The 27843-nt window shown below is 41.7% G+C and overlaps 1 protein-coding gene across 2 annotated transcripts in view; it reads right to left on the bottom strand.

Moving 5' to 3' along the window:
• The window catches only part of LOC133490003 (E3 ubiquitin-protein ligase UHRF2-like), a 37884-nt gene extending 12348 nt beyond the window's left edge, over positions 1 to 25536 (bottom strand). The window contains exons 1-9 of one of the 2 annotated variants that reach the window (XM_061799443.1): positions 25104 to 25536; positions 10967 to 11368; positions 9002 to 9288; positions 3328 to 3546; positions 3130 to 3239; positions 2150 to 2336; positions 1761 to 1884; positions 187 to 294; positions 10 to 114 (exon numbers count right to left, since the gene is read on the bottom strand). In XM_061799443.1, coding sequence (XP_061655427.1) covers positions 10 to 114; positions 187 to 294; positions 1761 to 1884; positions 2150 to 2336; positions 3130 to 3239; positions 3328 to 3546; positions 9002 to 9288; positions 10967 to 11368; positions 25104 to 25256 — 1695 coding nt within the window. In that variant the 5' untranslated portion in view covers positions 25257 to 25536. The remainder of the gene's footprint in view (positions 1 to 9; positions 115 to 186; positions 295 to 1760; positions 1885 to 2149; positions 2337 to 3129; positions 3240 to 3327; positions 3547 to 9001; positions 9289 to 10966; positions 11369 to 25103) is intronic. The other variant, XM_061799442.1, reaches the window with a different exon arrangement.
• Between the last annotated feature and the right edge of the window lie 2307 nt (positions 25537 to 27843).

The following is a 27843-nucleotide window of genomic DNA, read 5'->3' as shown; positions in this document are numbered from 1 at the left end:
GTGACCCACCACTTCGTCCTCAAAGCCCCCAGCCAGCACCAGCGAGTAGGAGCCATCGTTGCTGCGACCGTGGATGCCGCCGACGTGCGGCCTGTGAACGCCCGCTTCGCTCACCTGCGGGTAGCGGCGGACGAAAATTAAATGTGTCGTAAGCTGTCTACACCTAGCAACAAGATGGCAGCCAACCTGAACTCGGAATTTCCATGTGGTTCCGACAGGAACGCCGGGAATGGGTCCGTAGTGGTTGGAGGGAACAATTGTGCACTCCTTAGTACGTCCCACACAAGCCATGCCCTGAAAGAACACCAAAAGACCATAAACAAAAAAGCACCCCCCCAAAAAAATATATATAATTAAACTACGTTACATGGACAAAAGTATTGGGACAGACTTCTTGATCAAGACTCATCCATCCTTCCATTTTCTACACCTACAGTCATCCATTCATTTTCTACACCTACCTTATGCCATCGTCCCATTTTCTCTACCGATACCTTCCATCCATCAATTTTCTGTACTATGAATTTTCTACACCTTTCCCATCCAATTTTCTATATCCTATTTACCATCCATTTTCTATAACTATACAATGCATCCACATTCTATACCTATTCCGTACCATCAATTTTGTTTTATACCAATATCATTCATTTTCTTTACTATCCATCCTTCCATCGATCCATTTTCTACACTGCTTTTCCTCATTTGGGAAAGCCTTGTTCTACATTTGCACAAGACAGAACCACCCCTGCAAAACTAGGGTGTAACAAGTGGAGGTTAAGCGTACTGTAATTGTTCTGTGTATTTTGACGGAAGAATGTCAGAGAGATTTTATTAAGACAGCTGGGAAAACTTTAAATTGTGAAAAAGAGAAAAAAAAAACGCCTCCTTTAAACTGTCACGCCAATGGCAAGTTTAATGAAGCGGTTTCATAAAGCAAAAAAAGTGTGTGTGTGTGTTTTTTTTTTTTTTTTTTTTTTTTTATCTAAAAGAAGCTAGAATTTGGGAGAATGCACGTAATGAAGTCATAGGCTGTTAAATGTGCCCACATAACACACATAAGCTGAGCTGTTTTAAATTAGCCCACAGACAGGGAATATTCCACAGAAGAAAGAAACAAGGTATTTTTCCCATGACACGTCCAGGAAAGTGTCTCGATCACGCTCAGCGCCATTGTTCTTGTTACGGCCAGAAAACGGCGGAAAATAAGAGTCCAACGACCCACTATTTGCGAGCCCTTGATAATATTACTAATAATATAAAGTAACGAGAGTAAATGCCCCCCCCCCCCAAAAAAAACACTTATTTGCGCTCATTGGGAAGCCCACTGATACCAGTTTTACCGATCAACATCAAATTTTCTGGGACGCACATCAAATTTTAAAGGGGCGCACAAAAAGTCTCAAGGACCCATGCTTGAAATTGAACAAGAAGTCGGCCATTTTTGTCTGCAGTGGCCATTTTGAGCGAATTCCAGGGCTCAAACTTTGACAAACTCTTAATAGGGAATTCATCCAAGTGAGTCCCAATCGATATCCCAGAAAACTGAAATCAATTCTCAAAGTATATTTCAGTGGCTTGAACTTTATTTTTAAGCCAGTGCAGTGAACTTGTATTGAACTTTGAAGTGCAATACATTTGCATTTAGTCTTTTAGAATTCCACTGATCATTTCGAGGATTTGCCAAGTCAATGGGGGAGCGAGGGCCCGTTCATCTCTGCTCGCAGCTTTCATTTAACTCGTTTTGACTTTCCACTCACCTTGCCCCAGTCCCGTTGACTCTCTGTGGTGGCCGAGGGCATTTTAGCCCTCTTCTTGCTGGCCTTGAGCTTCTCCCCGGCTTTGACCACTTCGCTAGTGTCATTCTTGCAGGTCGGACAGTACCTGGCGGCAACATAGGGGAAGAGGTTACGTGTCAACGTCAGACTGTAGTTGTTACAAAACAGGGAGAGCTATAAATAGAAACGATGAGGGTGGGGGTCTTCCTGCCTTTGTAACAGCACACCCACACTCTGGTTTGGCACTCAAGGCACATGGGATGAAAAATCACAGCGTGAGCCTATTCCTTTTTATGACACACGTCTATCAATGACATATTTAAAACTGATGTAACCCATAGACGACAAGACGTCTGGCAGAAACATCTCACCAGTCCTCATCATCTGGGATAGTGGCCAGTGGCGGGTTGAGGCAGTAAATGTGGAAGGCCATGTTGCACTCGTCGCAGAGCAGCTGCATGTGAGCGTCCTGCTTGCCGCCGCACACGCAGCACGAGCAGAAGCGGCACTCGGCGTCCGGGTCGGCCTTGCAGTGTTTGCACTCCGGCCCGCTCTTCCCTAAAGCCGACAAGGGACAAGACAGGAGTTAGCAGGTTTTTTCCTGCATAAAATCTGGAGGCAGCCACTTAATTTCGGGCCCCAGTGAATCGAAACTTAATTTAAAATGAAAGTTGCAAGCGGCGTAGAACGTGCACTCGCAGACCTTTTTTCATGGTCAATTCTCAAAATGATCACCAATTTAACATTGCTCATCTGTCAAGGATACCTGCTTCTGATTGGGGATAATTTGGGCAAATTGCCAAAACCGCTGCTTCATACCAAAATGGATGACTTCCTGTTACATTTCGGGCATAGGTCCTTGTCACTTTTTCGTGTATCCTGTTATGGTAGACAATTTTGTGTTTTCGTCGCCCGTTTGTCTAGGATACCTGCTTCCAATTGCCGTAGTTCGAGCCCTGGAATTCACCCAAAATGGCTGCTGATTCTCATTCAATTGTCCTTGAGATGTTTTTATGCGTCCAGTCATGATATTAATGACAGCAATCAATCTTGCTGTTTGCAACAACTGGCGAGTTTTGGTGTATGTTGAGGCAATAATAACAAACCAGCAATCCCAAGGGGGCTCAAGCCCTCAAGATAATACAAAACCAATACATTTCCACCTGTGGTAGCCAATTGCCTATCCCTAATCTCCTGAACTCAGCTAGCATTTGATCACTTCAACTTGCCGTAGTTGATGTCGTGTTGTTCTTCTTCAATAATAATAGCTTAGATTTTTGGGGGGGGGGGGGGGGCCACATTCTAGCTGAAAGTTCATATTCTGTTGTCAATGCGGCATTACGCTGCATACGTTTGAATTGTCCATCAGCAGCCGACAGCGCCGGAGCTCCAGGTTTCTCCACCTGGTAGATTTCATCCAGGAAGTGAATTTTGCAATCCCCAATTACGTCGCCAGGACCCCTGAAGGAGGGTGAGAGACGCACAAAACAATGAGAAGGTTAGCAAATAGGGTCAGAGCGAAAGAAGGGGTGTTGCTTGAGATCCTCACCCCAGGAGAATCTTGACTCGGAGCTCCTTGTTGGTGCGGGAGGCCTGATTGATTGTCTGAATCTCCGCGTCGAACCAGAAGCCGCGCTCCTCCGGCATCTCCATGTTGTAGTTGACCAACACGTGCATGCCCATCATAAGTTGGTCCCAGCACAGCAGGGTCCGAGCGCGTGGCCGCACATCTACCGCTCGCATCTCCACCAGACCATTCTCGGGGTAGCTGCCGGAGGAGAAGAACCCTTGTCAGTGGCGCTTTAAACCAAAATTGCCGACTTTCCATTCAATTTCGCGAATGTGTCCTTGAGTGTTTTTCATGTATCCTGTTATGATCGACATGTTCACCCAACTTCACGTTTAATCGATGTCAGGGCCAAAAAACGTTTTTAACTATGTGAGGGGCACTACTGTGTGGGTTTCAGAGGGGTCATGTCCGAGACCCCTAAAATACCAGGATACGGTGAACCCCCGTTTTTGTGGGGGGATACGTTCCAGAACCGACCGCAATAGGTAAAATGTGCAATATAGAGAGATCATATAAAAATAATTCTTTTTGTATGCTTTTACCCCACCCACACACTTTAAATGTGTTTATGCCGAAAGCATACAACATAAAATAGCCTGAATGTCTGGAAAAGATGAACAATTCAAATAAAGACGTTGCATGCTGCATATTTTACTGCATAGTCTTGGCTATTATAAATGAACATATTTGCAGATTTTTTGGGACAACCCATCTCCTGTTATTTGCTGAAAAACTCACCAATTTGCTGTTCTTATGTGCAGGCATCTTGGTGTCAAGGAAGTACAGCGGTGCCTTGAGATATGAGTGACGCAAGTTTTTTTGAGATATGAGCCAAGATCTTTTGCTTTGACTTGTGTTAAAAAAAATTGAGGTATGAGGGCTGTATGGTGGCAGGGAACTCAACTCACTCACAAAAAGCAGCGCTCAATGGTCAACAATTCTTCAAAAAATTATTATTGCCACTCCTAGTTGAAGTTTAAGAGGAAACATGTCAAGCGGAACAGTGAGTGACACTGATATTTTTTGCTTTTGTGACACCTCAAACTATAAAACAACAAAAATAAGACCGGGAAACTGTCTTTCGATGACAAAATAATCATTTATTTAGAGATATTCAATTAATAAACACGTCGTGAGTGACGCTGACTCACCACTTGCCTCGAGTTGAACGTCAGCGGCTTTTTGACGAGTGCCTCATTCACTCCAATCATGATCTGTGTCATTTTTCCTCACAATAGCAACATGCACTTTCTTCTCTCTACTGCGACACACACTCTGTTTATATCATACATATCCATACTCAGTTTGAGTGTGAGGTGCCTAAACTTGTCCGACATCCAACGTGTTGGCATTTCTCTCCCCTCTAAATGAGATGTGACACACCGAGGTTAACCTCCTTATCTTTCTCTTCAACCCAAAAGCTGTGCTGATCTCAAATCCAAAGCTATGCAACATTGCTATCTACTGGAATCTGTTTGTCATTAGTTATGTAGACGCTAGACTTTCACGGACAAGCTGGGCCAGACCCCCATTTCACGCCTACCCGTTAAACAACGTACTTGACCAATATAGTCGGTGGCGGCTGTACGCCGTTGAATTCCATTTAACAAATATTAACGTCCGTGTCGGTGAATGAGTTAAGATAAACAAAATGTTATAAAGATGACATGTAATGTATTGCGTACAATTCCATTTTTGTCCACATTTAAGGTCCACTGTGCAGTTGTGAGTCTCAAGTGAAACAAATCTCCCCCTAGACGGCAATAGAGTCCTCCATGCATATCAACACTTCGCTAGATAAATTACATTCCGCAGAAATGCCCTGCTCCTAAAAAAAATAAAAATAAAAAAATAAAAAATAACATGGCGGCTCGTCTTGTGCAGCTGCTTTTCTATTTTCAAGACCATGCATCCAAGCAGGTGTTTACAGGGGAGAATGTGTGTGTGGGAGTCGGAAGGCGAGCGTGAGGAAAAACCTTGCCCACCCTCCCGCTCTCGAGAAGATAGAAGAAAACTGCTGACAAAAAGCAGACGATTTCAATAAAAGGCCAACGGAAAGCTTATGATTGGGACCTCCTGTAAGCACAGGAAATGGGATGACACCTTTCTGTGGTTTAATACTAGCCCGGGGACCTTTTTTGTCCTTGGTCTCGTCCCTCCTCGGCCTCTCAATCAATCAAATACATTGAGCAAAGGACATTTGGCAGAAAAACAAACGCATTTCGCAGCACTGGATTTTCCCTGCAGTGAGATCACAGTCGTGTTGTTGCGAATGACGAAAACAACACATCTAATCCAACAAGAAAGCCAAAAATTGCCTGATTTTCCATATTTCAATTGAACACTCAAATCAAAAAATACAAAATGGAAAAACAGACAACAGGAACGACTTTGATATCAAGGTGTATTTGCGAGCACCTATTCACTGTCCGCTATTCACAAATTCACGATTTTTTTCTGTTAAAACTATCCACAGTTATTCGCTGAAAAATTGTTCGCGGTTATTCTTCTCTATCTATAATGCCCTGAGGATGCCACAAGATGGCACCAAAGCACCGTCAATTGGGAAAGGTAGTAATTGGTGTCAAGGATGTATGCTGAAGTGATATGCCATGGCTGAGAGTAAGATTTTTGTATTGGGGACGAACTAGGTTTAACCTGGGTTGTTATAGTGGAAGTTATGGAGAGTCTTCACCGCAATGCACATGTATTTCCAGTGCATTTTGTCAAAATCCAATCATATGTAAGCCATTTATTTTCAAGGGTAATGCTGTAAAATGAGTTTAACATAATGAAGTGTTTTAGATCATAGTTTGTGGTATATTTACAGTTTAAACTAAAAATAACGGCAATTGAAAACATTTTTTTAGAGAGCATTATATTAAACACCACTTTTTGTTTTTTGATTTTCAATTATCTATTTAAAATACACATTCAAATGGCGTTAGCAACCAAAAGTGCACATTCAAAACGCCGATTCAATTCAAACGCTATGGCGCACACAAAAATATTCACAGCGCAGGCCACACCAAGGCGGCCATGTCTTAACGACGACGCTTTCGCAGCAATTACAGACAAAAGCTGGAGGAGTGGTGGAAAAAAAGTAATGCTCCCGAGAACGCGGGGGTTACTATGGAAACGCCAGCTTCCAGAATTAATTTGAGGGGATAAAAAAAAAAAAAAAAAAAAAAAGAGGGAGAGGTACACGCCGGATACGTGTCCAATTTGCGGGCCGCCGTTGCTGAAGCGCGCATGCATTTTTATCGCCGTGCGCTTGCAATCAGTCGGAGGGGAACCTTATTTCACGCTGTTGCAACACCTTGCATGACATACTGTATGCCACGGAGGAGGAACACAAGCCCATTATCTCGCAAGCACGCACAGCAACAACACTCCCAATCCCGTAGCGCATGTTGTATTTTGTCAAATTCCAGATGTTCCGCTAATAAATCGGGGGAAAAAAATGAAAATAAACACCTCACTCAAATAATCAGTTAAGGCCGACTTCCGTTCAAAGAACCTAAGATGGCTTTTGGCGAGAGAAGCGGAGTACACCATGGACTGGTTACCAGCCAATCACAGGACATACAGTTGACAAACAATCATTCATACTCTCCTTCACACCTATGGAAAGTTTAAGCCGGCTGCACACCGTCGATGCGGCCGAATCCGACTGAACTCTCGCGCAGTGTGCAGGTTTTGGCAAGGTTACACAATAAAATGCACATAAGCTTTCACTCATGCTAAAAATACACTTCCGGGTTTTAAGCGAGCGAGACACAGAATGGCCGCCGTGCCACCCCCAGCCATAAAAACACATTAAAAGTATACATATATTGTGTTTTACAACAATACTTAATAATTCTATTTATGATTTATAATGTACCTGTGAATGAAAAGGTGTAGCTTGTGGGCAAAATGTACACAAGCGGTACGTACCGCACCAGTTACGTTCAAATGAATGGAAGTGAGCGAGCCTCTTTTAAAATATCCACACTCTTGCTTTTACTCTCGCCCACATCCTCTTTCTGTGCCCACCCGCTTCTTCCTTTACTATTACGCTTATCTTTTTATGGTTTAATAAATGTGATAAACTACAATATGCTGTATGTGCAGCATCAAATGCCTATACAGGCTCGCTGTTCAGGGCCTCTATATATCCAATCCCTCAATGTACGGGTGTGAGTCACCAACTGTCATTTTTGGGCGATGGCCCAGTCTAATTGGCTTCAACCACATCCTTCCATTAAGTAAATTGACATATAGAAAGAAAAGCAGGGTACATCCTGGAATGGTCACCAGCCAATCACAGGTCACATACAACAAGCATTCACACCCACATGCACACCAATGGACGATTTAGTGTCTTCAAATAAGCTGTCGCCAGTCAATCGCAAGGACATACTCTATATACTGTAGACAAATCATCAACACTCACATTTAAACCTATGGACAATTTAGAGTCTTCAATTAACCTAAAATGACTTTTGGCAAGAGAAGCAGGGTATGCCCCAGACTGGTCGCCAGTCTTCAATGAAGCCAACATGCATGTTTTTTGGAATGTGGGAGGAAGCCTGAGTACCTGCAGAAACCCACGCAGGGATGAGAAAAAATGCTAACTCCACACAGGAAGGCCAGAGCCGAGATTCAGACCCCGAACCTCAGAAGTAGCCTCAAGGTCACCGTGCTGCCTTGCCATTTCGAAGAGTCGATTTTTTTTAAAAGGTCCCACCGAACATCTTTTTGTTTGTTTTTTTAAATAATCTTTGATCTCCTTTTATCGGGTTTGCAAGATAATTTGGGTTGGAAATGCCCAGGACGACCTTTTTCAAGCTATTCTAGTTCGTCGTAAACGCCATACAGATGTGACGGCGGAATTCTCATAATATTCGATATGTAAATATGTTTTGGTCTGATTGGATTGCTGTTCTCCTTAATTTGAATATGGAGTATGACCGCGGGAGTAATGTACACACACCGAACGTGTATTCACTTCATTCCGGAGACAGGGAGGGGCTTCCCCTGGTAGATACCGACACCATTTCTCATATTTCTTGATAGAGAGCGTGTGTGTGTGTGTGTGTGTGTGACGGAGAGACAGAGAGAAAGAGTGTGAGTGAGTGAGTGTGTATAATGTGTGGCTATTGATATTGCTAGCTTGGTTCACAGTAAAGTCGGCTACAACCGAAAGTTGTAAACAAGTACTACTTACCAGATTCGCCAATTTGCTCTTCTCTTTTTTCGTATGGTCCCGGTCTTGGTACCAGGAGTTATCAATTGTTCTGGGTGCAGTGAACAGTGACGATCATTTTATGGTCCGAACATTATGTTGTGAGTAACGCGGCATATTATTGACGGCGTATGGCTGTCACGACGCGGCGTCACGCAAATTTGAGTTGAGTGGGTGGGTGGGTACTTGAATAATGAGTAGCTTATGTACATCACAATGACAACAAATTCAGATCAGCTTGTTTTGTATGCTTTTGCCTTTCAAAGGCTATTGCATACAATTGACAAACCACATTGATGTCAAACAAACCATGTTAGAGACTCATTTTGACTTAACCCCACTAATAAATGCCTCTCTCATCTGAAGTTGAGTAAACAGACACACTGCAGCTACTACATTCCAGCATGATGAGACAGCACTTACTCCTCATATTTAATGTGATAGACGACGTCCTCTTCAATGGAGTCCGTCTGCGATGTGGAGGGTCCGTTGCTCTCAGAGTTTAACACGTTATTCCTCACAGTGTCCGTGCATTGGCCCGGGCCGAGGAGCTGCTGCCCCTGCTCGCCTTCCAGCTTTCCGTTAGTCCTTTTGGGGGGCCGCCCCACCTTGGCCTTGACGGGTCCTTTAGGAGCACGGGTCACATTCTCCACGCAGGCCTCGAACCAGGCACCCACGCTCACGTCCCTGCAGTCTACCAGTTCGTTAATCTGAAGGGCAAAAACGGGTAGCATTAAGCCTTGACCAAGCTCCTAACTCAATTTACTTATACAGTTATGACTTTAGAAACGCGTTTAATCCATTCCGTGACCACGTTTATAACTTAAATCACTCGGATCTCAAATCATCTTTTCCTATTAAAAGGACTGAAAATGCCATTAATCTATTCCAGCCTCACAAAATTTTGTTTTAAAATGTTTAAGAAAAATAGCACTGTATAATACGGGTACTTCATTAAAACTTACAGTAATAACATTTAAATGGAATTTAAAAATGTGTTTTTGTCACGCTGCATTAATTGAATGGCCATTGTGTTGCTGCCCACCTTGAGCACCTGGGGGCAGTATAAGACAGACAAATATACAGCACATGGACATCTGTACAGTGTAGACAGCTCCTTGCAGAAGATAAAGAATATATGACTGTGAGTACTGGTATATTGAATGTCTTAATGTGTTGGTGCATTTGTGTTCAAATATTTGGAATTTGTGTTCAAATATAAATTATATCTGCCGTTCCTATCCTGTGTTAGCAATAGCATTAAGCAAGCGGACTAAAGGCTAATCCATTTGCTTGTTTTAAATCAAATGTTTTAAATCCGAATGGTGGCTTGTATTTTGAAAAACGTTTAAGCTGGGTCACTTGTACCTCAAGAAATCTCTGTATATTGAATAATTTTCCCCTTTGAAATGTATTGAAATTAGGAATGAATTGATATCACTTTTTTCAGATGGAGTACGAGTACAAGTACTTATATTTGAGTACTAGCCAATACAGAGTACCACTACTTGATAATGCCAATTATGCCATTACGTCTTGCAACTGTGACGAAAATGTGTTTCGTTGTAATCAAATGTGATCAGCGAGTATGCGTGTAAGTGTCTGGGCGTGTGCTGTGGTCGACAGCAATTCCTGCGAGTGTTCGCTCATTGTGTTTATGCTTTACTGTTCTGCCCGCGTTCAATAAACGGCTGAAAAGTCCATCAGCGACTGTGCCTCTTATTTACCACGTCAAATCAGATTACATTAAGTATTCTGTAAAAATAGAGCTGCAGCTATCGAATATTCTTAGAATCAATTATTTGACCGTTTAATCAAGTAGGCAGATAAAAATGTATTTTACATTTATTGACAACACAATGTGCAGGTGTGGCAGGTTTTATTGTTATTGGGGTCGCCATTGTCACGTTCCACACGACAATAGCTGTAATTTGAGTGTGTGTGGCTTTAAAAGGTGTGAGTGACGCGGGAACGATAGTGTAGAGTTCAGGTTAATTACTAACCGTTACCCAGTCTGCGTGTTAAATACTCGGGCGTCAATTGAGGCTGTAAAAGCCCGTGTACGAATGTGCTTATTAAGTGTCTGAAGTAACATCATTCCGTGTGGAAAAAGTGATCACTATGAAGCTTTGAGGCAGAGATTTTCCTTGACTTTTTTAGTTATCAAATTATTGGAGTTTTTTTTAATCAATTGTAAATTAGTGAACCTTACATTTTCACTTGTGTAGTGCATACAAATTCGGATTACGTCACTGCTGTGGGAATGGGATTCCATCGTGAACCGAGGACCCCCTGTATATACTGTAATTCCCAGTGGGCTTCATATTTACAAGGTTTACGCTGCGAGATTCATGCACAACAAATAAAACGGGCCAGTCTCAGACTTACTTTGTAAATCCCAATTTCCGGGTCCACCAGTGTGTTCTTTCTGGATGTCGTCGGTTGGGTATCTCGTGTTGGACTAGAGGGCTTGAAGCCATTTTTGGTGCTTGCTGAGTTACTGGGGGCGATGGCGTCCGGCTTGGTCTCATTGGCAGTCTCGGCTGTGTCGCTGCAGTCATTGTATTTATCGGTAGACGTTTCCATAGCAGCGGGGGAGACGGGAGCGGGGCGGTCGGGGCTTTCGGCCCGAGGGACAGCGGAGGCCGGGGTGGGGGTGGAGGTGCACGCCACGCTGGGAGGGTCCTTGGCCACGGGGCTGTCCGGAGGGTCCGTTTGGGAGCGAATCAGCAGCTGGACGATGTCGTTGAGACCCACGTTGTAGTCAAACAGCGTCTGGCCATCTTCCATCTGGTGAAATACACAAAAGAGGTGGCAACAAACGGTTACTGTCGGCCGTAACAGAAAAAAACACCAAACTACAGTAGTTGTCCGCTCAACCAAACTTCTGGCCGTGAAAGGCACAAGTCGGAAGTTCCACCTACACACACAATCACAAATTTAACAGGAGCTGTGTAAGATTTTGGATTGAGAGTCAGCAAGAGAGGGTAGATACTGTCGTGGTGGTGCCCATGTCTACTTTGGCTCACAATAGTTTCACCAATCCAAGACTAAACGCAACAGCATCATAACCAGTGGAATATGTAACAACAGCTCAGTGGAACATCGTTAAACTTATCTATCAGTGTGTGTTGTCACTGTGTGGATCCAGCTATTTCAGCTCAGGAAACGGAAACGGAAACTCAGGAACCTATCCCCAGAAAAAACACGTACCTATTGCCGATTTTTTATGCTCGTTATGCCCTGAAACACTCTTAGATTCCACAAGATACTGCCAAAGCCATGACTAGGGGAAGTATAAGTACAGTGGTGCCTTGACATATGAGTTTAACTTGTTCTGTGACCACACGCATAACTCAAAACACTTTTCAAATCACCTTTTCCCATTGAAATGAATAGAAATGTCATTAAAAAAAACTTTGATTTTGTTTTTTTAATCTGGGAAAATAGCCCTATATAATATTGTAATTTATAAAAAACAGAGTAATAACGTAGTTAACTAGAAAGTAAAGAATTAAACCATTTTTTCATCTTGATTTTATTCTGCAGTCCAATTCATTGTGCTGCTCCTTGTGGTGTGCCTGCCTTGGTCACCGGGAGGCAGTAAAATACTGTACAGACTTCTACTACTATTGTAAGTGACTCAGCAAGATGCTGTAATATTAGTAATTTTTCATAGAGGATAAAGGATATACTGTATGCCTGTGAGTATTGTTATATTATCTCTCTATGTGTTACTGCACCATTTGTGTTCAAATATCTGTTGCTTCAAAAACAGCAATAGCATGTCAATGCCGTATTACATTGTATCTTAGCATTAAGATAAACTGACTTTTTCATTAGGGAAAGCAATTTTGTTTTAAATGCGTAAATCTCTTTGTTTTAAGTTTAGTGTGACTGTAAACTTCAACTGGCACGAAACAGCTTGAAGCCTATTTGGATGAACTGTTCAATATTTGTGAAATTGCTGCTTATTGTGAAGTGAGTTGAATTGAGTTGACTGCCACCATACAGCGCTCATCGAATCTCAAGTAAAAGCTTTTGCTTTTGAATGACGGCTGGTATCTCGAATGAATTTGAAGTCGGGTCACTCGTACCTCAAGGCCCCACTGTAGTACATTCATTGATGACAAGGAGGTTAAAGTGATATAGCTCAACTGATAGACTAAGATCTTTGTATGTCGAGGAGGAGCTAGTCTGGATTGTTTGAAAGTCAATCATCTGTAAGCCATTTATTTTTAGGGTAATGCTTGTAAGAGGAGTTTGAAATTATATAAAGGTGTTTTGAGATCATAGATTTTAGTACATTTGCAGCTTGAACTATTAATATAGGCAATTAGTAATCAACTTCTATTAATCTTTTTGTGGGGGTCGTCTATTCATCGTGTCCGCTGGCGAATTGCGGGGGTTTTCTATTTGAAGAGCGGCATGAAATAAAACTCTCCCCATGAAAATGGTAATGGACAACAATCCACCGTCATCACACCAAAACACCAAGCACCCTGTCAAGGACAAAGAAGGTAAACGGCTACGTTCAATCGCCGCTCTCTGGAGCTTACAGAGGACGTTGGAATTCTTCAATAAGCACACCAGTGGCATTTAAGGACGTCACCCAATGAGTTCTAAAATGATCCAGTGTTCCATATCGCTACCTAGCAATACTGATTAGAAACATACACGTTTACAAAATCAAAATAAAGGGATGCAGAATGGTATATCCTGTGCTGCTTTTTTTTTTTAAGGGGAAGAAACGATGGGTTGCCATGACAACGAAACGAGAACAGGCCCGATTCTCTTCCCCCAACCCTCATACAACATTGCACATGAACCTGAATCGTGTAAACAATCAAAACTCCCATCAATGTGGCACCATTTTTTTGCAGACTTCGCAGAGTGTAGTTCGTTATATTAACCATTACTAGGGTATAGGCCAGCTGGAACTAGTGCGACTCATTACAGGCGTCAGTCCATTCATCTCGAGGTTCATTTTTCTGTGTTGGCGAACCGAGCACGGCCACCGCTGTCCCTCCAGGAAGACACTATTTGAAGGCGTAGCGAGTTGGGTGGGGGCAGGGGGTGCATCTCCCCCATTCCTCGCCAGTTTTAATCGCCTCATGAAATTTAGATCAGAGAGGCAGCGGCGCAAATCGTGCAGCCAGCTGGCCCAGCCTTGGTCTTCCATTCAGATCCCTGTTTAACTTTCGCTGGTTGAGCGTGTCGGAAAAACATGGCGGCGAGGTTTTCAGAGGAAAAACCGCGGTGGAATTGCATGTGCCGCATTAAAACCGAATCACATCCAGGCGCCTCTTGCTTTTTCCCCCCAGCGACTTCATTACCGCCAGCGCATTCGGCACCCTCGCTGTGACAGCCTTGCTTCCAATCACAACCCGCTCAACAGTCGACAACACAAAGAGACCCATCGCACAGAAAACAGACGTTTCGCGTAAATCCGCCCAGATTTCTGCCAGTGTCCCAGACCCATAGCATGACCATGATCCGGGCATGGTACATTTTATCCCCGGTCATAAATAATGCAGTAAAATATAAACACACATTGCTTCTGGTATCCTCATTTTATGACTCAGTGAAATGTCACGCAGTGTTCCACCCGGGGACGTCAGATCCTAACGAAGCTTTGGACGGATAAGAGACACTTGACTTGAGGAAAAGGCTGCAACAAACCACAGTACTTCCTTAGCAAGGCAACTGTGTGTGTGCGCGTGTGTGTGTAGTGGAATGAAACGAGCCCTTCTCCGCAGGGCTAATTTCTCTTCAGTTATTTCTACAGGCAGCCTTTCAAACGGCGTGTTCCTCATTGTAGCAAGTACCAAAGAATAATATCAGACGGAAGCTCAAACAGAGACAAGAAAAAGACCTGTGGCTAATGTCAAAAACAACCCAAAAAAAGGAACAAAAAAAGCCCATCCTGCTGTGCACGACAAGGCCAAGGCGAATCTTGTCCAATTTGAATTCTTGTCACATTTTCTTTATCTGATCCTGTCTGTCAATATTGAGGGGGGGAAATGATTTAGCCGCGTTACTGTGCCAACATGCTGCCCAGCGTTCAAATGACAACAACACAAAGGGAACGCAATGTGGAAAAAATGTACTTCTTAAATGCTTGTATACAAATAGTCGGGTCCCTGGAACGCCTACCCACCTGTCAAATGTAAAATTAAACAATCAATTAGAGTGGTAACTCAAACTAGGGGTGACGCGACTTAAGGGTTTTTCAAGATACAAGCGTCGCTCAGCTGATTTTATGTCTTGAGTTGTGAGAAGTAAATTGGAGTTACAGAGCACAAGTTGGCAGCTGTTAATTTCACAAGCAGCAGTTTGGCAGATAGCGAACAACTCTTCAAAAAAGAGGCCAAATGCTAGCGGCTGTTTATTGCCACTCATAGTTGAAGTTTACTGGAAAACTAAGGAGAATTACACATTATGTATTTCAACAAACACCACATAACTTTGTCTGAGGAAAGCCCGCTAGCTTAATGCTAACACACAAGGCAAAATCCCATAGACTGGTTAACAAAACTAGCATCGATGTTTTTGCAAAATAAATCTAAACGGTGCAGCAACATACGTAGACAAACAATATACCATTCACTGGCATATAGTATTTATTCTCTGCGAACAAACATGACAGCGGCACACTGAGCATTTGTGACCGTCTTCTTCTTGTATATACAGATTCATGTCTTATACTGCCCCCTGGTGGCCACTGAACTCATACCAGAGGGAGCCTCAGTGAATGCATGAAATCATAATGCACAAACTGCTGAATTCTTTACATTCTATTTAATTGAATGTTATTACTGTATGTTTTTAGAAAGTACAACACTGTAAAGTGAGATTTGGTTTATTAAAAACCACGGTACAATATTTTTTGTTGTTGTTTTACAGGGTCTGGAACAGATTAATGGCATTTCTATTTATTTCAATGGGGAAATTGTCGTCTTTCACACACAAGTGTTTTGAGTTACGAGCCTAGTCGCAAAACGAATTAAACTCATCATTCAAGGTCCCACTGTAAGCCTTATTTTAATCAGACTTTTTCTGAAAAATGTGTAACTTCCGCCTTACTGTAATGTAACCATGGGGCTAATTTACATAACAATCGTCCACATGGCGAGTTTCTAGCCCATGACCAGCCCGCTAGGCTGGGCGAAGATCCAGAGCCACTTTCAAGGGACAGCCACACTTGTGTGTGAAAGACGACAATTGATCGCACACCAATTTAAAAAAAAAAAAATAAAAAAAGTATACCTCAACGGCTTGGTCATGATATGCTGCCTCCACGAGTGAAAATACAATTGGGGATATGGATAAATGAGCCTACTTATTTGCAATCTAGATGTCTCCGGAAGTCTTCAATTAGACCACAAAAAGTCACAAGATTTCTTGATAGTCGTCTTTTTTTTTTTTTTTAAAGTTGCTTGAGGGCTTGGAGAAGTCGCTAAAAATAATAACAGAGCCACTGAGTTGGCAACACTGAGTTGCTGCTTGTTTTGTAGCATGCCCTTGTTCCGCCCCCAGTTGTCAAGGTAACAAAAGCTGACAGAACCGCCTCCCCAAAACCGAGCGGTTTTAACAAGTGCTACAAAATGGATATTAATGGTACCATAATTCTTTATTCTTTGTGTCTTTTAACTGAAGAATGTCAGAGACCTTTGTAAGACTCCTGGGAGCTGTTTTAAATTGTGAAAAAAAAAAAATGTCTCCTTTAAGCCCAACCGTGCCGTGATCAATAGACTTTGAAGCGAGTGAGGAGAGCGACTGGGGTGTTGTTCTCAGAAAGAATTTAATGGTGTGAAACTAGAGCCTCCCCCCCACAGCGTTGGCGGCCATCCGGACCGATTTTCGCCTTCGCCCTCCGCCCACAGCCCGTCTCGGCGAAGAGCTGAGCAAAATAGGTCACGTTTCTAAATACAATGGCACAGGCCGAGGGGTGTGTCTGCCATCGGCTAAATTCACGCTAAAGGGCTTTTACCCTAGAAGGACTGGTTTAACAGTTCAGAATCAAGGAACCCACAGTCACAGAAATGAAGACAATTATAGATTAACTTCAATAATGACATGAACAAAAACATTTATTGGAAAGGTTTAATACCACATGGTTTGGGTACACTGCAGTATTTTTAATTCTGATTCAGTGTAAAAATAAGCTAACTCCTCAGTTGTAGTTTTATTACCAAAGGTGGAAAGTGGATGACATTTCTAACGCTCATGTCAACAATTGTAAAAAGAAATAAATTCTATTAATATTGTCAACAGGTTACAACATCTGACGAGAGTACAGTGGTGTCTTGAGGTACAAGTTTAACTCATACCATAGCCATGCTCTTAACTCAAAACACTCATATTTCAAATCATCTTTCCCCATTGAAATGAATGGAAATGTCATGAATATATTCCACCCTACCAAAAAAAAAAAAAAAAAAAAAAGATTTTTGGGGGGAATCTGTTGGGAAACATTAAACAGATGATTTTCCATAATATGTCCTCTTCGAGAATGTTAAAATATGACTTAAAATGACTGTAGAGTTACTAATGGTTTTATGAACCTGAAACACGTTAATTCACTTGACTTTATAAAGTCAACCGGCAGAAGAGAAAACATTGTGTTTCGACTTGAGAGGTTGCATTGTAGTTGGAGATGGGGAACCGTGTGCAAAGATTCCTAATTTAGGGACGATCTTTGTCTGGTGACTGTCCATGAAGGGTACGAGTACAAACACGCGTGGCTGCATCTAACTGCCCAAACTGGAGCCATCGAAACATCCGTGCATGTGCAATAATCAAAACTGCAGCCTTAACTAGGTCACAGCAACAGTGCGCGCATGTGTGTTTGTGCGTTAAGCTTTTCCTCCGAGCTGACAATAGGCAACAGCTCACGGTGGAAGACGGCCCAAACTGGTAACGCATAAAACATGTTGAACCATTTAATAAACAAGCAGACATTTCTTTCTTTCTTTTATTATTGTCTAAACCAAGAGGCCGAGTGGAAGCGAGCGTGGGTGTGAGGTAGCAAGGCCGTGTGGACAACAGAAGGTGTGTGCGTGCGTGTTGTGAAAAAATGGCGACACGAGACACCGCAAAGTGAAACGCAAGTAGCACGGTGGCGAGTAAAACACATACAGAGAGGTAAGGAGTTGTGATGGCGTCGAGACCCTAGCGTTGCCTGCAGTGAGTTGGAGCTGGGTGTGTGTGTCTGTGCGCGCATGTGTGTGCGGTGGGGGGGTAAACAAGACGCCATTTTGAAAGGGAATTAAGACGGAGCTTTTCCCGTGCATGGGAGGGCAGCAGCTCACGTTGGACTGGGTGTCGCTGGCTCATTCCGCACATTGCTTAGTGCTCGGAAATCCCCTAATCAACCCTCCCCGCTCATTTTCCAGCGAGTCGGTGGAGGAAGCACGGGATTTTGCAGTAGCGTAGGCCTCGTCGTTGCCAGCCCAGCCAGCTACACCCCCCCCCCCAACTGCTTTGTGACATAACCCAGCTAATAATTAAACAGTGTGCCAACCGCATGTCTTTTAAAATCATCATATCTATGCTGTTTTCAGGCTCTCACGTCGATTTACAGGGAAACCTTACAATTTGCTGGTTGGGAACAAAAACCTGCCACGAAAATCAATATTTAGCAAATAGACGCTCCCCCCCAACCCCTCGAAAATTGCCGATACAGTGGATAGGAACCAGGCTCAACAGCGAAGAGCAAAAATCCGCTCATCATTTATTTTTTTACACAAAAATATTGAATAAGGGGGGATAAACAGACAATAAGCGTTTTTCGGGATCGGTTCCCCCCAAAAAAAGAAAACAAAAAGAAAAACATTTGAAAAAAAGTGGGGAAAAAATGGAAAAACATCCACGGGTGCTAAACCGCAACTATGCTGGGTCCACTGTAAAGTTGTACCTTGACTTACAAGTACCCACATTAAGATTTATGTGTTGCGACCCCCAAAAAAATGGCGCAATTAAGGTACTGTAATAGATGCCCTACCTTGCAGGCAAGGAGAGCCATAGTCACTTTCAAATGTTTAATGTACAGACAGTCAAACACACAAATACAAAATGAGAACACTCGCAAGGAGCTGCGGTTGGCCACAACTCACGCTCAGAGGCTCGCACATGCAGACGAACCGGCCAACCTGTCTCCAGCTCCTGACGTCACTCATTAGGCTACGCCCCTTGAAAGCACACATCCAACACACAAATACTTCAGTATGTACAATAATTACACTTAATTAATTACAAAACCAGTTAATTTCTTTACATTCTCTTTTATTGTTTTTTTTATACAATATAGTCAAATATATCACAGTCTCTGTGATAGAGAAGAAATTTTAGTCTTCATAGTTTTACCCCTTCCACATGCTTAAACATTTTTTAATTAAAACTTATTTAAACACATTTGAACGTATTTTTCAAAACACTTTTGAAACACATTGTAAATGTATTTGAACACATTGCAAGCAGAAAATTTGAGCATTAGTGTATATGCACGTGCCTTTAAGAGGCGGGGCCTTGTAGGGTGGCGAGTGACGTCAGCGAGTCTGCATGTGAGTGTCTGGGCGTGAGCTGTGGCTGAAAGCAGATCCAGCATTAGTGTGTTTGTGTTTTACTGTTCTCCCATTTTTCATTGAACAGCTGAAAAGTGCATCGGTGGCTATCACAATTCACTTTTCAGTAGAAAAAATCGATTCTAAAAATATTCTATAGTTGCAGCCTCTATTAGGTACTCCTGTGACATCTTGGCGCGCTACAAAAAGACCATAAATATATGTGGCGTTTTGCACAATTGCGTGAGTTTTTCAGCTAATAGTTTTAGTTATGTTCTACAGCAGGGGTCACCAACATGGTGCCTGCGGGCACATGAGTAGCCCACGGGCCTGTTCTAAAAGAAAAGCTCACCTGTGATGGGAAATGTTCATTTCCTAAGAGTGCTGTATAAGCGATTATCTGCAAATGATAACACTTACAGAGATTTATAGAAGTGTTGCATATTGATATTTATCTATTTCTTCCCTTGTTAAATCACTGTTGATAATTATTGTGAGAAATCGTTAACATCATCAGTGTCTTCACATAGATGAATATCATTAATTATTAATAATAACATATCCATTATCCATCCATTCTATTGTAGGTAATTTGAGCAAATTTGTTATTTCAGAAGTGTGTATCAAAGTGGTAGCCCTTCGCATTAATCAGTACCCAAGATGTAGCTCCCAGTTTAAAAAAGGTTGGTGAGCCTGTTCTACAGAATATTGCGTAGCACTTGAGCTCGCCAATGGCGATTCCCAAATTGGTGACGGTTCACTGTATTTTCATGGAGACGATGAGCCGTCGAAGGAAGGCATTCAAGGTTGCCACGAGCCGAGGGTGCCATGCTGCAATACTCCAAGCCACCTTCCTCTTCATTGCGATTTTTTCCTTAATACTACAAGCTCATATTTGTGGCAGCCAACCAGGAGAGAAAACACACAGCTTTACAAAGATGCACAGAGAGGAAAGAGAATCACCCTTCGGCCAGAGCCGCCATTTCCTTCATTGAAACTAAATTCCACAACAGGAAGTAGTAGCTTGGACGGTTTCATTCATAAAGGACATTTTTAACTAGTGATATGCATGTGACTGCAGGAAGTAGGAATCGGATGTAAACAATGAGGGTCCACACACCCCGTGAGGGACTTCCTGTGTCGACATGGCCATAAAACATTAAGCTAAAATGCTAACAGCCACACGAGGTGCCGTCGCACTCTGCTGCTTGCTGCTGAGGCAAATCATGCATCTGGCAATTCACTCAACGGGTTTAATAGACGCCGTGCCACAAATAATAACCAGGTTGTCATGCATTTGGATAAATAAATGCCACACCCAAAATTGACATCTTGCTTTTTCTTTTTCCACTTTCCCCCTTTAGGAAAAAAAAACAAAAGGGACTCAGACATGCTGTTCGCATCAGATGTCACACTGCCTGCAGAGCAGCGTTAGCTTCTGTAAAGCAGAAGTTCAGTGTCCATAAAAATTTACAGCGCAGCAACAGAGATCAGTGCGTGATTGAGGCCATAATAAAATACAGAATAATAATAAATACAGTATTCCCTTGCGAATAGAGAAAATTTGTTAGTAACTTAACTGACAAACACCTAAAAAGGTCTGCAGTTGGCTATGGATGCCACAACGTGGCAACAAAGCATTTCTTTCTATTAGATAAGGCAATGGCCTGAGTAAAGGAAGTTCTTCCCCTTTCTTTAACATAGTTCTTTGACGCCAAGATGTCAGCAAAGCAATATTTTCATTTTACACAGGGCTTTGACCTGAGCATAAAAACAGAAAATAGGTGAGTTTTTTGTGACAAAAGGAGGACAGGTTCCCCCCTCCAAAAAAAATCAACAAACAGGCTAATTTGCTAATGCCTACTATCCGCTGTAAATATCTTATTGTAATTAAATTCCCTGTAAAGTTAAAAAATATACATTAGTTTTAAATTTGACAAACAGAGAAGAGTGTCATTGATAATACTGCCAAGTGTGAATACAAAATAAATAAATAAATAATTTAATTGCCAAATATATAAAATGAGGCTTGTCGCCGCTCTCAAACACTGCGGGTCTGTCCGCTGAATGTGTAAAACCACGCACCGCTGAGAAATTAATGCTACTTCATCCAGCATCTTTCTTATGCCTATACAACCCTACATGTTTGAGCCGCGGAAATATACCTGTCTAAAGCCTCTGGTGATTTATTGACCGGCGCTAGCCACCAGCTAGCTCATGAGCTAACAGGCTTGGGCCTAGTAATAACAACTAAGTAACACCCAATTGTGATGGATAACCAGTGATGCAAACAAAGGAAAAAAGTTCTTATATAGTGAGGGACATGGGGACTCATGTCGAACGTCGAAGTGCGTCACAGGGCGTCCCAAAAAATCTAAAACTGAAGTGGTGAAAAACAATGTAATGCTATATTTCCTCACTTGAGTACTACATAGCTCTCAGTCTTTGCACATTTTTAGAAATGATCTTCAAACATGTACAATGTAATTAGAAACAAATATTTAACTTCACTTCACAGGGTCTTTAAGTACCCTTATAGAATAGAATGGTATTTGTGGGGGGAAATTTTTTTCAAAATAAAAGCCCTCCTCTCTAATTAACATCTTAGTAATAGACCCCCAGTGTAAAACTCCCAAGCCACTATGCACTACACTGAAATTATTATTACTGTTATTATTATATTAGCCTATGAACAACTGTCTGTGTGTACATTATATGACCCCTGACAATGTGCTAGTAAAATCTTGAACAAGAACTGTGACAAACTAGCTGATGTATGCGTTGTAGTAAACTATTTTTCCCCATGGTCTTCAGTCGAACAGAAGTCGTGATGGGAAAGTCAGCAATATGTCCTTCCAGAATTGATTACATTGTGAAAACAGAATACATAGTGTACTAATTTCTGCCAAAGACTACATAAATACTATTTCAAGTCAGTACGGTGCTGTCGGATGGATTGATTAATTGGTGTGTGACGTACACATGTTTTTCCTCCCAGGTGGGTCCAAAACCTGAGATTGAACTCAAAATCTGGATCCCACAGACCACGTTAACAATAAAGGCACTACAATCCCGGTGGATTCTTCAATGCACCAAAGCTGACTTTTGGCAAAAGAAGCAGTATAGTACACCCTGGAAGGTCACCAGCCAATCGCTGGGCACATACAGAGAAAAAAGCATTCACAGCACACTCCCACATTGAGTAAGTCATCCATGCCAGTAGTTGGCGCTACACTTCAGTAGTTTTGACACATTGGTTAATCATCACGCGCGTCAGATAGAAAGAAAGGTCTTTGTTCTCAATTATCAGTCATTGTGTTAATTAAAATGTAATGCATCAAAATTACTAGTGGTATCGGCACTCAGTATCGGTATCGGTGAGTAGGCAAGAGTGAATTATCATACTGGTATCGGTCTGAAAAAAAAAAAAGTGGTATCGAATATCCCGAATTGTAACCCAGAACCTAAGAACTGTCAGATAAAAGTGCTAACCACGTCTCCACTGTGGTACCTTACATTTTAAACTGAAATGTATGAATTATGTGGCCAAGATTTTGTTATTTTTTTTTTTAAACCATCAGTTCTCCGCAAACCATAGCTTGGGGGTCTGTAAAATAATTGAAAATAAAATATTCTGTCGCACCATTTTAAAAAGTACATACCTACTTATGTGGACCGACGTGCCAGTAAAACCAACATAATAAGCCAATTACCCTCCCTACCTGAAAGGAGTTTTTCCAGAATAAAAAGTGCAATATTATGAGAATGAAGTAATTTTTTTTTTTAAACTCACTTTTTACACTACAACTTTCTTTCACGGTTTAACTTTAACTTTATTCTCACGATTATTACTGTTTGCCCTGACAAAATACAACTTTTTTTGTGTAGCAATTTTTTCTCCAACTCTTTGAATTTGTTACCATAACATTTTTTAGTTCCTATGGCATTTAGAGGCACACATGTAAGTTATGTTTAATTGGCGTTAAGATTATGAGAGGTTCCTTGGAAAAATGTCACCCCTATAAGGTGTCCCTGGACCCAAAAAGTTTGAGAACCCCTACTTTTAAACCAAGTGGTGGGAAGTAATGAAGTAAATATACTTTGTTACTGTACATCTCTGTACAAAACTTGAGTATTCTCACAACTTTTACTCCCTACATTGAAAACTAAAATTTCTACTCCTTAATTTGTTAAAATAGGCTGTTACTTTTTGCACCTTCAATGGATGATGACGCGTCCTAAAAGACGTTCACATGGGAGGGCAAATGGGAGTCAGTATACAACCGCCACTATTTAATGTGCCCCAAATTAACCCCAAATGAAGTTCAGCTGTTCTAGTAGGCTTTTCCTGGCCTTTATGTAGTCACATCATACGGCGCATGCCGTGGTCAGCAGAGAGCTGCCACATAATTTGGGGTTAATCAGAGTCACTTTAAATGGTTTGCAATGGACCATATGCACGGCAACGCATTTAGCATTTCAGGAAGAAAGATTAGGTGGCAGTCGAATTTCCGGTGTCCATATGGTTCATGCTACTGGGATGCCATCTGACAAAAAATTAGCCTCATTCTTTAAATGTTTGATAATGTAGCGTTGTGTAATAATTGTTCAGTGCTGGTACTTTTTGAGATGGAAATTTCATCAAACGTTTTAATACTTTTTGAAGTATATATATAAGCAGTACTGTTATGTTCAGTGATTCAACTCGGCTTTTCGGCCGACAGACGAAGCTTCGTCACCCTGTCTTTCTCTCTTCCCGCTCAGGGCTGCTTGCCTCCAAGCGAGCGAGCGACTGCAAGCTATTTGAGAAAGTCTCGAGCTATGAGAAACATTGATCAGCCAATAGTATATGCTTGTTATTATTATTGTTATAGTTTTTAGCCTCACTTAAATCTTAAATCATAATGCAAAAAAGTACAATGTACAATTTTTCCTCATTAAAAAACTTTTGTTTTGTTTTGTTGGGGAGGGTGGAATGGATTAGTGGGATTTACATTCATTTCAATGAGGATAGATGATTTAGGATGAGTGTTTTGAATTACAAGCGTGAGCACAGAACAAATTCAACTCGTATCTCAAGGCACCACTGCAATCATCAAAGCTCCCGACGTCCAAACTAACAGGTCAGCGCAAGGTTGTGGGTGTGTGCTGGTGACTGTTTGCCTGAGAGTGCACGGCAAATAAAGGACACCTAGTCAGTCAGGCATTCTGTCTCTGATAGGTTGATGTGACTCAGGCGCTGTGGTTTCAAATTAAAAAATAATAATAATAACTTTAACCTTGCTAAAATACTTTTTTCCCAATTGAGGTGTACAGGTTTAGATCACATTAACGGTGGGAAAAGTTTTGAATTATGTTGATCTCATTTTTTATAACACAAAAAGCTGTCATTTGAACAGGGGTGTGTAGAATTTTTATATCTACTGTATATAACTGAGTGTAAAAATTCATTTGTACCTTTCAGAGTCTGTGATTTTTATATTTTTTTTACTATTGTGTAGTAAAACCTGTACTCCTATTTTTTCACCGGTTTCTTTTACTCAAGTATCTGTACTGTTGAAAGCATGCAAATATAAAGCGGTAAAGACCTCAGTGGATGCTAAAATGTGCAAACGGCATTGGTGAAGTGGGTGGGTGCTCTCGTTCCTCCCTCTCTCCATCTACCGCGTCAATGTAAACAAACATGTCCACGGCGCTTAGTGTGTGTGTGTGTGTGTGTGTGTGCACAGAGACCCCCCAAAACAACTTGACGTGACCGAGAGGACCACTTGAAAACCGGGTTACGGAGAGGGGGGGGGGTGCTTCTTGCGCAACAGCTATTGGCGAATTCCTATGAAAACAGGAAGCCACGGAGCCACTGTCACTCTTTTTAAACAGCATGAATTTTTATTTATTTTTTTGATTTTTTTTTTTTTTTTTTCAAAGACGAGTGTTGCGTGACGAGTGGGGGGCAACCTTACCTGCTTGCCCCGGTAGAAGAGGCGCTGTTGCTGCGGGCTCACGTTGAAGATATCCCGTATTTTCACGCGCAGAGTCTCGATTTTGGTCAGCCTGGAAAGATCGTCCACGGTTCGGGTCTCCTTCCCGTCTATGGTGCGGACCTGGATCCACATCGTTGCGCCGCCCCTGTTTAAATACGTCTCGACTAAAACGCGCGGTCGGGTGTGAGGTGGGGGTACTGTGGTTTTCCGAAAAACTCGCGCAGTGGTTCAGACGGACACAATCCGAGTCTCCATCGCGCTTTTTCCGCCGCAGAGGCAAAAAAACGTCGGCCGGAGAACGAGTGTGTGCTGAGCTGTGGCTCGTGCGGATGGTGTTTCACATGAGGTCGCGGCGCCAAGCGAATATCGCGAGATCACGCCCGCGAGACCAACAGCTTTGCAGTTAAAGGCGCCGTGCACAACAACAAAAGTACTCACCGTCAAATATGAAGTACCTGAACTAGATACTTGGGTAAAAGTACAAGTATCTTAACAGACAATAACTTACAAGTTAAAGTCACCTTGTGGAATATTACTTTTTTGTGGTTGTGCTAACTCACAATTCAACTCAACTTTATTTAGGTATGGTACTAAAATTTTCTAAATACCTGTATTTCAAAATAGATGCACAAATAAAATGAGCCCTAGTTTGTAAGAATCGGATAAGGATTAAGGATTTTATGCCACTTTTCATGTTGCAAATTGGCCCAAATGTTCTTGCCCAGAAATCTTATTAGTTGAAATGTGATGTTTAAAAAGGCAATTTTCCTATACTGTAATTTTCTGGGTCAAACTGAGAACAAGCGCTTTGTCAGAATTACTTCAAAAATTTCAGAAAATAATAATAATTATAGTGAATCACAGGCATATAGTTTTTTATAATGTACAAATCCTATGAACGTGTGATTTTCGACGCCGAAATCAAGGAACATTTTACACTTTGTCAGAACCACAGAAAATCTCAACCGAATTGAAAATTTCAAAAACGAGGTGGTAAAGGGATTTCCCAACAATGTAATCTGAAAAGAACAAGTATTACCTTTCGCCAAACAATGACAAAACGCGATCTTGGTGGTCGTCCGCTAAATCCACGTGGCCGAAATCCGGCACAAAAAAAAAAATGGAAAGAAAATGATGGACATTTTTCTGGATTGAGTAATATACCTACTTACTGTATATAGTGGGGAAGGGAGGACTCACGCCAGGGATCGAAGTGCGTCGTCACCGGGCCCTGTTTTAGCCACCCCCCCAAAAATCAGGTACCTGAAAAGGTGAAGAACAGTATAACGCTGTATCTCAACAATTGAGTACTACATCGTTCTCTTTTTTTTTTTTTTGTCTGTTTTCCGCAACTACCTTCAGTCATGGACAATGTATTCAGAAACAAATCTCTGAATTCACTTTAGAGGGTCTTTAAAACATCTGTGTGTTGGCTAATGAGCGAAGTTAGCTAGCACAAGTTAACCATATGTCAAAACAAGCTCAGGATAACTAAAATAACATCTGACTTCACTGGATTTATGTCAACTGATTTAACCGACCACGATGTGCCTCTTCGGGTTGGACGGGGAGTTTTTGAATGTGAATATTTCTGTCACTTTAGAAAATAAAAGGCAGCGCATTAGTCTGGTGGGTCGCAAGTTTGTCTTACAGTTCTGATGTTGGAGGTTCGAATCCCCGCACTGGCCTTCCTGTGTGGAGTTAATTCTGGTATGCTTCTCAGGGTACCCCGGCTTACTCCCCCATTACAAGAAAAAACATGCATGTTAGTTTCATTGAAGATTCTAAACTGTGCACAGGTAGGAATATGAGTGTGAACGGTTGTTTGTCAGCCAAAGTCAGGTTCTAAACACGGTAAGCGGTATAGAAAATGGAAGGATGGCTAGATCGGCATAAGAGGCACTTGATCCAATATATGGTGTGTGGTTGTGTACCATTATCCTCCTTATCACCACCAGACTGTTCACCAATGTAATCGTTTTGGTTCTCATCTTCTGCTGGAGTTTCTGAACAGGCAGGACTATTTTTCCACTTGGTGCTTCGTAGTTCAGGCGTTTCGTCATCCAACAATTTCTTCTGATTTTATTTTGCAGTAATGAGTTAACAAAGATGGTCAGGGGAAATGTATCGGAGGAGAGTATACATTTTATTTTGGAACCATAGTGCACTGTGTTGTGTCAGATCCATGGAAATTCTACTTAAGTACAGTAATAAAGTATTTGTACTCTATTACATTAGGTGACAAAAAAAGAACTGGAAGTAGAAAGTAAAAATAGAAGAACTGATTTAAATAATTTACTAAAGTAAAAATAAAAAAGCACAGACTCTAAAATGTACTTAAGTACACAAGCGAAGAATACATTTACGGTCAATTTTACACAGTATACCCTTGTCAAACTAATTTTTGGTCGCTGGGCCATTTATGGTTTATGACTGTGAAACCATAGAAATGAATAATCTGAAAAAGATACCTAAAAAATATATGTATAGTCTAGTCAATCTACAGTGCAGTAACAGTAATTTGTTATTCGTTATTTCTCGATGACAAGTACCTCATATTGTTACACATTACGACTTTATTTTCCAGAAAACTGGCAACTTTTATTCATGAAATACTAAATCGTGGCCAGAAAATATTACTTTGGGGCCACGAAATTGGTATGACGTGCGCACTAAATACGAATGAAGGATGCTGCATTAATATCCATCATTAGGAATT

Source organism: Phyllopteryx taeniolatus, chromosome 15 (genome assembly GCF_024500385.1).
Source record: "Phyllopteryx taeniolatus isolate TA_2022b chromosome 15, UOR_Ptae_1.2, whole genome shotgun sequence".
Classification (NCBI taxonomy): domain Eukaryota; kingdom Metazoa; phylum Chordata; class Actinopteri; order Syngnathiformes; family Syngnathidae; genus Phyllopteryx; species Phyllopteryx taeniolatus.
This window is presented reverse-complemented; position numbering and strand designations above follow the sequence as displayed.